Raw genomic sequence first — 9,391 nt, forward strand, 5'->3', positions numbered from 1 at the left:
AATTTCGCCAAAAATCGTGCAAATTTGCCGTTAAAGCCACGTTTTGTCTTCAAAGCCATACCAAAACACTCGTCTAACTTTGATAGCTTTTCGGTTATTAATTTTTGAAAATGCAATTGTAATTTGCACGGAAGTTAAACCAAACAGTTTGCAATGTTGCAAAAATAGTTTTTTTTGACTAAATCGTTCAGTGATTTTTACCTGTAAACGTTTCCATCGCTTCCACACACTGGCTCCTCATCAACGTTATTGTCGCAATCGTTCGGACAATGATCTTCTTTCAATTGGGTGCAATTTCCCAGATGGGCAAATTGAACGCCCTTTACGCAGGTCGCCAGATTGAGCTGGCACTCATTCGTGTAGGTGCGCGCATCCGTCCCACAAACCGGATCCGAATCGCTGGAACATTTCGTTTTCAGGCACTTATTCAGCCGGTTTTTGCACTTGTCGAAATCCACTTTGACCACACGTCGAATGTTGCTGAAAGTAGAAGAAAACACGGTTTCATCAAGCCAACCACCCTGAGTTAACCGTTAAAGAATTAAGCGAAAACAGGGTTTGGACTTGAAACAGGGGGATTTTTCGGGAAGATCTACTGTAAATCCGGCCGTGGGATTTATCAGCGTTAAAAACCAGCAGAAAATAATTAATTAGATCAGCAAAAAGGGTGCTTGTAAACGACAAGAGGAACTTAACCAAATCAGGGGCTATCAATTTGAAAAGAAAAATCGCGCATTTTCTAAGCGCCGCGCGGACCACTTTAGCTCTTATTCTTCGGCAGAGTCCCGGAAAAATGTAATAAAAGCCTCGTTTATTCAAAGCCGGATTCGATGATGTATATTGCGAATTTTTTGGCCGCTTGAAAGCCACCGCTTTTATAGCTTCTGTTTGACCATTGTTCTCCAATCACTCAGACAACTGTTTAATATTTATCGGCAAAAATGCTTCTGATACTCACCCACAGTTGAGCATTTTCAACTCGCATTCGCTTCGATAAATGTATCCATCTGATCCGCATGTTGGCTTTTCCACTTCGCCTGTACATCCCAATGGACAGCCGCCCCCTTGCGATGTCCGCTCCTGTCCAGCACAGTAGGCCATCGGCACCTCAAAGACATGTTTCCTGCAAATTCAAGCCAAAAATAAGTGAACTGTACATGGGAAAAGTGTTCAATTTGATTGAGAGAGTCTAGAGGATTTTTCCTTTTTCAGGCAAGTGTTTTTTGAATTCTTACCCACAGTTCTTCGACTTCATTTTGCACACGTTGGTGTAGACTTTTCCATCTGAGCCACATGCAGGTCGGGCATTTCTCCAGCAAGATTCCCGACAATGTCTGGTTGTTTGGCAGTATTTTTTATTCGTCTTGACCACTCCCTGTCTGTAAATTTGCGGATATTTTCAAGTACACATGACTGGGTTTGGAATCAATTTTATGGGGGCAAAAGTTTTAGGTATTTCGCTCTGGTTGCTGGTTTGGCACAAGAAAATCGAAAGTGCGTATAATGACTCGATTTTCATTTTTTTTCTCGAAAATGGGGCGTCGCACAGAAAAATTCCAAGAGCCTTTTCTCTTCCTAATTAATCACAAAAGTGGAAACATATTTTTATTTTACGAAAAATCTGGGGCTCGACACATTTTTTAAAATTTAAAGTACAAGAAAATGCTTCGAGCACTTAGCAACTTCAACACTGCAATGAAACGACGTTCATTTTTTACTCTAAAACGGGGCATCGCACATAAAATTTGCATGAGCACTTTTCTCTTCCTAATTAATCACAAAATTGGAAACATATTTTTATTTTGAGWAAAATCTGGGGCTCGACACATTTTTTAAAATTTAAAGTACAAGAAAATGCTTCGAGCACTTGGCAACTTCAACACTGCAATGAAASGACGTTCATTTTTTACTCGAAAACGGGGGGTCGCACATAAAATTTCCAAGAGACCTTTTCTCTTCCTAATTAATCACAAAAGTGGAAACATATTTTTATTTTGAGAAAAATCTGGGGCTCGACACATTTTTTTAAATTCAAAGTACAAGAAAATGTTTGGAGCACTTGGCAATTCCAACACTGCAATGAATCGACTTCAAATTTTTTACTCGAAAACGGGGCATCGCACATAAAATTTGCATGAGGACTTTTCTCTTCCTAATTAATCACAAAATGGGAGGCACATTTTTATTTTACGCAAAATCGGTGGCACAACACTTTTTTTCAATTTCAAAGTAAAAGAAAATGCTTTGAGCACTTGGCAACTCCAACACTGCAATTAATCGACTTGAAATTTTTTACTCGAAAACGGGGCGTCGCACATAAAATTTCCAAGAGACCTTTTATCTTCCTAATTCATCACAAAATTGGAAACATATATTTATTTTACGAAAAATCTGGGGCTCGACACATTTTTTTAAATTTAAAGTACAAGAAAATGCTTCGAGCACTTGGCAACTTCAACACTGCAATGAAACAACGTTCATTTTTTACTCGAAAACGGAGCGTCGCACAGAAAATGTCCAAGAGACATTTTCTCTTCCTAATTCATCACAAAATTGGAAACATATTTTTGTTTTACGCAAAATCGGTGGCTCGACACTTTTTTTTTATTTTAAAGTACAAGAAAATGTTTGGAGCACTTGGCAACTTCAACAATGCAATGAATCGACTTTAATTTTTTACTCGAAAACGGGGCGTCGCACAAAAAACTTGCAAGAGGCCTTTTCTCTTCCTAATTCATCACAAAATTGGAAGTATATTTTTATTTTGCCAAAAATTTGGGGCTTGACACATTTTTTTAAATTCAAAGTACAAGAAAATGTTTGGAGCACTTGGCAACTTCAACAATGCAATAAAACGACTTTAAATTTTTAACTCGAAAACGGGGCGTCGCACAACAAATTCCCAAGAGACATTTTCTCTTCCTAATTCATCACAAAATTGGAAACATATTTTTATTTTGAGAAAATCTGGGGCTCGACACATTTTCTTAAATTCAAAGTACAAGAAAATGTTTGGAGCACTTGGCAACTCCAACACTGCAATGAATTGACTTTACATTTTTTACTCGAAAACGGGGCGTCGCACATAAAATTTCAAAGAGACCTTTTCTCTTCCTAATTAATCCCAATATCGGAAACAGATTTTTGTTGTACCAAAAATCTGGGGCTCGACGCATTTTTTTAAAATTTAAAGTACAAGAAAATGTTTGGAGCACTAGGCAGCTCCAACACTGCAATGAATCGACTTTAATTTCTTTACTCGAAAATCCAGCATCGCACAAAAATGTTTCGAGACAACATTTTGCCTCCGAATTGATCAGCAAATTGACAAAAATTTATTAACGAAAAATTGCTTACCCACAAGTGAGTAACTTCATTTGGCAAGTACTCTTGTAAACGTTTCCGTCGCTGCCACAAATTGGTCCATCCTGAGGAGCCTGCCGACAGTCCACTGGACAGTTTTCTCTATGGGCACTGATGTTATTGCACGGGCCTAAGTGAGACAGTCCTATACCTAATCTGAAAAAAAAATTGCTTACTTGTAGGATTCATTTAAATGATAACGGCCAATATTTACTTCAACTTTTTTGAGGGAAAAGCAGAACAATTTGTCGGGAAAATATTGGGAAATTTGTTAATTTTCCTGTCCAAAGCACGGAAGAAAGTTAATTTGATAAACCAAAACAAAAGAGACAAAGAATGATTGAGCAAAAGCTTCCATTGAGAAGAGCAGTAAATTCAAGAAATTAGACGTTGTGTTAGCGACAGGATAAAATGTGAAAAAAAAAACACTCTTAATACATTAGAATTAAAATTAATGGCCATCCGCTGACAACCATTAATGGCAACTTTGGAAATAATGTGGACTCATGATCCCTATGGGAGTTTCAAAATGATAAATTATTGAGAGTGACTCGTACTTAAAAATCAATAAACCGAGCGATGTTTCAACTCCCACTGATTTCTTTGCAAATGATTAAATGTTGCTAATTCCATTTTACGTATAGTTTTACCTGCAAATCTCTACCTGAAGCATACACCTGTTAAGGTAAGTTCTGCCATCTGTTCCACATACTGGATCCTTTTCTGAGGTGCATTTATGGTCGCATTTGGAACCGGCGTGTCGTTGACAAAGTCCTGGATCCGTTGATAGTTTGATTCCTGCCAAAATTTCATCGTTCCATAGCGAAAATTGATAACTTAGGCAATGAGAGGAACAAGGCAGGCCTTCAAACACGTGCATAAGAAAGAGATACCATATGCGCATAAACGACGTCAACGTTAGCGGAGCGCAGTTTTTGTCGTCTTCTAACACGCTTATTCACGGCTCTGCCTTGTTCGGCTCACACAGCGTAGGTTCAGTGATTTGCGAAGATTATTAGTTACCTTTTCCACAAGTCTTTTTCTTCAACTCGCAGATATTTGAGTAGATGACCCCATCTGATCCACATACCGGCTCTCCATAGGCGTTCTGTTGGCATATTCTTGGGCACGAAGCATCTCTTATTGCTACCACCACTGAAATAAACAAAAATGAATGCAAAACTTGACTCAATCGAGTATCGTCCATGTTCTCTCTACCGCTCTAGTTATTAAACCTTCACCGGAAATTCCTTATCGACAATTTATTGTGGCATTAATCGACTGGGGCTAACCGTGGATATTTTTCTAGACACGCTCATTGTTTCTCTTTAAATATCCGGAATCATTATAAAGCTCGTAAAGTCGTGCTTCGATTAAGCTTCGATGATTTCAGAACTTTTCCTAACTAAGGTCAATGAATGGGATGCACTGGGATATTAATTCGTCAATTATTTTCTAATGGCTTCGAACCAACGTTTAATGGCTGGCTTTGGCATAGAAAGTTCAAGTTTAGTGGTCAGTTGAACAAAGAAAATTCACTGTTTTTGACTTTTCGGCACGATCTTCACGAATAATATCGCGTGACACCAAAATGCACGATGGCTTCCGCTAAAGGTTCTTCGAAGAAGAAGGGCCTAAAGAGATAAATCATCTTCCACCTAGGTGGCATTGAAACGCTGCAGGCCTTTGAAATCACGTAGATTTTATCTGGAGTGAACATCGTTCTTCCGCACCATTACCAGAGGTTAACACTTCCGCACCGTGTTACGGATTAATTGAATTAATGAAGAAATCCGCAAAATTTCTTCTAGTGTTCTACTTCTTCTCAATATTTTTTTGAAATTGCTTTTCTCTGCTCTATTCAATCCTGCAGCATTCATACAAACTAAACCAAATCTAAACATCATGCATGCAAACAAAGAAAATCAATCACTGAGGGAAGAAAATCAAATTTTATTTAATAAACCGCCATCATCCTTAAAAACCCAAATCTCCTTTGAAGCCTTTGAAACCGATTATTTGGGACCTTTTGGAGTTTTTCTTAGCTTAGCCTTAGCAGCCCTATTAACTTTATCTTGCAAAAGTAGCCTTGTTTTTGACAATTTTCTAGTCAGTTCTGGGAAATGCATCTAGCATCTATTTCCTTTACATTTTCTCATATTTTCCAATGCAAAAAATCCTTTCCAGCTCTGAATGTTTTGCGGCCAACAAATCAAATATACGATTTTGTCGGCTTATAAAGAACCAACAAAACTCGGAACTTTTGCCATAGAAAAACCATCAGCTCGTTTATTACACGCTCGAACTATAAACAGGCAGGTGTGAAACGTGCATAAAACCCTATCGGCTCTCTAGATCTGATTTCCGTACTACATTATTGCAGAATGCCATTTTAATAGTCCTGTACGGTACATTAGATCCGTTCTAAAGTACATACGATCTGTTAAGTCACCAATTCACTATCGTCTACACGCCGTAGTTCAAGATTGCGTTCAATTGCATTGATCGATACTTGAAAAAGTCGATTGGGATGACTATTAAACGTTAAACTGTCCAATTTGCCCCAGTGTTCTGAATCGTCGAAAAACATCGGGCGATTAAACGTGTATAACCGGCGATTTAGCGCTTATAGGCCTGCCACTTTGGCTACTAATTACATTGCGCTGTCAAAAAATGGGCCTACTATACGAGCAATGGCGGGCTAATCCAGAAACTGGCGCCTAAAGATGTGGTTAGCTCAACGCCGCAATGTTCTGAAGATGGTCGCCAGTCGTGTTTGCGAAACGTCAGAAAGAAACCCTTTTGCAGGGCGAGCTAAAAGCCCCCAAAACTCACTAGTTTCAAGCAACATTGCTGATAAAGTTGTAATTCTAGTACTTAGTAGGTGATTTTTAAATTAAAACCCGTTTTGTATAGTGATTTGTATCGATGCTAACCGAAGATTTGCATGTCTCTCATTCCTAGTCCCACTGTGAGATCAAGATTATTTAAATTCCTAGACAGAACACCAGCTAGTAAATTTCTATCGCTTTTATTTATCTGGATGTACCGGCCGTTTTGTTACTTTTACTTCGTGCATTGAGTTACATTCTGCTCTATCACGAGTATTTAAATCACCGCATTGAGACAAGGCTTATTTTATTTCTTATTTAGTGTTGAACATGTATCTGAGTGAAGGCCAGACTTGTATTTAAAATTTATCGAAACTTCCCGTCCATCTAGTTAACTGTACCAATTAAGGCTGGAAAACTGCAGTTTTCCTCAACAAATTCGTGAACAAAGAATGAGATCGGGATCATTCCTTTAATCGACACACAAATGGCTTCTTTTCAGACTGCTACTTGCCCAAATCAGTATAATTGAAAAGCCCACAATGGGCTTAACTGCACTTGCCGTGTTCGAGCATCTCGCAAACAAAGGATTGTTTGTTGAATCGGTTAACAAGTTCATTATTATTTAAGGAAATGTTCGAAATGAGGCTTCTGTGGGTTGACCGGAACCGACATGATTTAACAGTTGTTCTTAGGCAACACATTTTAAGGCTTTTTGCTTGGCTCTTTCCAGGTAAGTGCTGTTCTTCAGCTCGAGGAAAAAAGCGTGAATCGATCTGCAGCTGTAAATCCACTGAATCTTAATCTGAGGTAAATTGGGCTAGAAATCAGAAGCTTATTTGCATATTAATTAGTGAATGTCAAAAGTTTTTCAGGAGCTTTACAATTAATTTTAGATCAACAGCGCTAATGCCCACGTTAGCTCCATTTCCTTCTTACTCATTGCCGATTCCACTCGTTTGGGTCGCTTAAGCGGCTGTTAACAGATGTCGCCTCTGCTTAAAAATGACCGCGGACTAGTTTCTGTACTTTAGCACCTGGTAATTGGGCGTTTTTCATTCGCTCTATCTTGGCCGATTCTTCGGTGTTTTAMGGAACTTCCCTCTGAAACTTACGGCTTTTTCAAATTTTGTATACTTTGGCARGCTTTGCAAACAAGTCGCTCTTCACTTCCGCCTAAAATTTCCAAGCAGAATTCCGTTTTTCTRCCTTCATTTGCATTTTCCATCCAAATCCAACATTAAATTTCTAAGTCAGTCTATGTTTGCGGCTRTACGGTTAAAATTAATTATGTTTTCCACATCCACAGGTGTTTGGTGTAGAGTTTTATGTAAATTTCCTTTAGGTATTTGTACTTATTCCTCCAGGCCCGACTTGGTTATTCATATTGACTTTAGAACGCCCGTTTCAAGCCATATGGTTTGCTCAGCTTCCCATAAAGGAAATTTACCACTCTCAGGACTACTTGTTTTGCTGAGACTTTCTTCTGGTAACATTTTGGACACTCCCACCAGCACAAGTTCACTTAATTAAAACGACGTGCATTAGCAAGCGATACTCTCAAGGAAAAAACAAATGTTCAACAGAAGTGAAATACTCAACCGTCATGGTCTAGTTTCAATGGGCCATAATGGTAACTGGAAAGTTACAGTTAGGCGAGTTGCAGATTGCTGATTTATGACCCCTTGTGGCAACTAGTCAGTCATTGTCTCTAGAAGAAAACGAAATAAACATCACTTTCAAACACGAATTTCCATGTCTTGCGGCTGTTGAATCATTGCTACACGTTGAGCTAATTAATAACTGGTTGATCTGCAGCTGAGTGCATTTTTTGGTGAAATTCTCGCGCTAAATTGACTAATACTAAGTGAATAAGCCGAACATAACGCCACATTATCACGTGCTAAATGTGCATTTCTGAAGACATGAATCAAAGACTTAGATCAGATTGGCTCGATAATGCGAAGAAATCGACTGGAAGACCTCGTTTTCCGGAAGGCTTTAATAAGCCAATAGAGCAGAAATTATTATAAGGCTTGTGCTCGGTTTCCTCATCATTATCAACCGCGCTTTTTTGAAGTAGACAGGGCGAAATCGTGCTTGTTTTTAGCAAGTCGGTAAAATTGTAAAGAACCTTTCCTCAATTTAAAGTGTCGCTTTGAAAAAGAAGATAAGATTTTTTTAAAGAGATTGTCTTTTTGCTTGAAAGCGGCAATTTTCGGGTCAATATTCAGTAAGTCAGCATAAATCAGGACAGGGTTGCATTTTTATGAAATTTTCCAGGATTTGAGACTAAGGTCTCTTCTGTAGACTGGACAATTTTCAGCTTACTGCTCGCACGTCGAGTTAAAAATTTTTAAAACCGAGCGTGCATTGGTGTAAAAGCAGTTATTTTTGGGAGCAAAACTCAGGATTTTGCGAAATTTAAATAATATTTTTCCCAATCTGAGGCTAAAGTGTCTTGTATAGATGGTAAAAGTGTCAGGGTAATTCTCGCTCAATATGAAAAGTTAGCAATTTTTTAGGCAAAGGGTGAATTTGTCTGGGCACGTTTATGGCCGGGCCAAGATTCACCCGGTCAGGAAAAATCGGAATACTACCAAACTGTACTGAAATTTTTCAAAATTTGGAACCGCAATGTCTTCTATAGACCGTAAGAATCGCAGCTTCCTGCTAACTCTACCTTAGAATCTAGCGATTTTTTAAGCAGAGAGCGCATTTTTGTGGAAGCCTTTATTGTTGCCCCAACATTCACTAAGTCAGCATAAATCAGGATTGAGCAAAATTTTTATAAACATTTCCAGAATTTGAGACTGAGATGTTGTCGATAGACTCTAGAAATCTTAGATTGCTGCCCGGTCTCGATTAAAAGTTAGGATTTTTTTAGGCAGGGGTACATTTGTGTGAGAACGCTTATTTTTGGGCCAATATTCACACACTCAGTAAAAATCAGAATTCAGCGAAATTTTAATGAGATTTTCCAGAGCTTGAGAATAAGATGTGTTCTATAAACTGTAACAATCTCAAGTTGCTGCTTACCTTAGATAAAATTTGTGAATGTGATGCAGTGTTTGGAAGCGGATATTTTCAGCCCACGATGCGTTAAGTCCCCAAAACTCTGAATTTCGCGAAATTTTAATGAGATTTACTAGAGTTTGAGACTCAAGTGTCTTCTGTAGACTGTAAATATTTCAGAC

The 9,391-nt window shown here is 38.4% G+C and overlaps 1 protein-coding gene across 1 annotated transcript in view; it reads right to left on the reverse strand.

The window, feature by feature from the left end:
* Positions 1-9,391, reverse strand: part of LOC109534903 (serine protease inhibitor dipetalogastin) — a 46,174-nt gene that overhangs the window by 4,403 nt on the left and 32,380 nt on the right. Inside the window, exons 2-7 of the mRNA XM_019900702.2 lie at positions 4,387-4,518; positions 4,014-4,161; positions 3,358-3,519; positions 1,236-1,379; positions 959-1,123; positions 202-480 (exon numbers count right to left, since the gene is read on the reverse strand). Of these exons, the coding sequence (XP_019756261.1) occupies positions 202-480; positions 959-1,123; positions 1,236-1,379; positions 3,358-3,519; positions 4,014-4,161; positions 4,387-4,518 (1,030 nt within the window). The remainder of the gene's footprint in view (positions 1-201; positions 481-958; positions 1,124-1,235; positions 1,380-3,357; positions 3,520-4,013; positions 4,162-4,386; positions 4,519-9,391) is intronic.

This window comes from Dendroctonus ponderosae, unplaced genomic scaffold (assembly GCF_020466585.1).
Source record: "Dendroctonus ponderosae isolate FM_Combo_2020 unplaced genomic scaffold, Dpon_F_20191213v2 Dpon_F_20191213_10, whole genome shotgun sequence".
Lineage (NCBI taxonomy): Eukaryota > Metazoa > Arthropoda > Insecta > Coleoptera > Curculionidae > Dendroctonus > Dendroctonus ponderosae.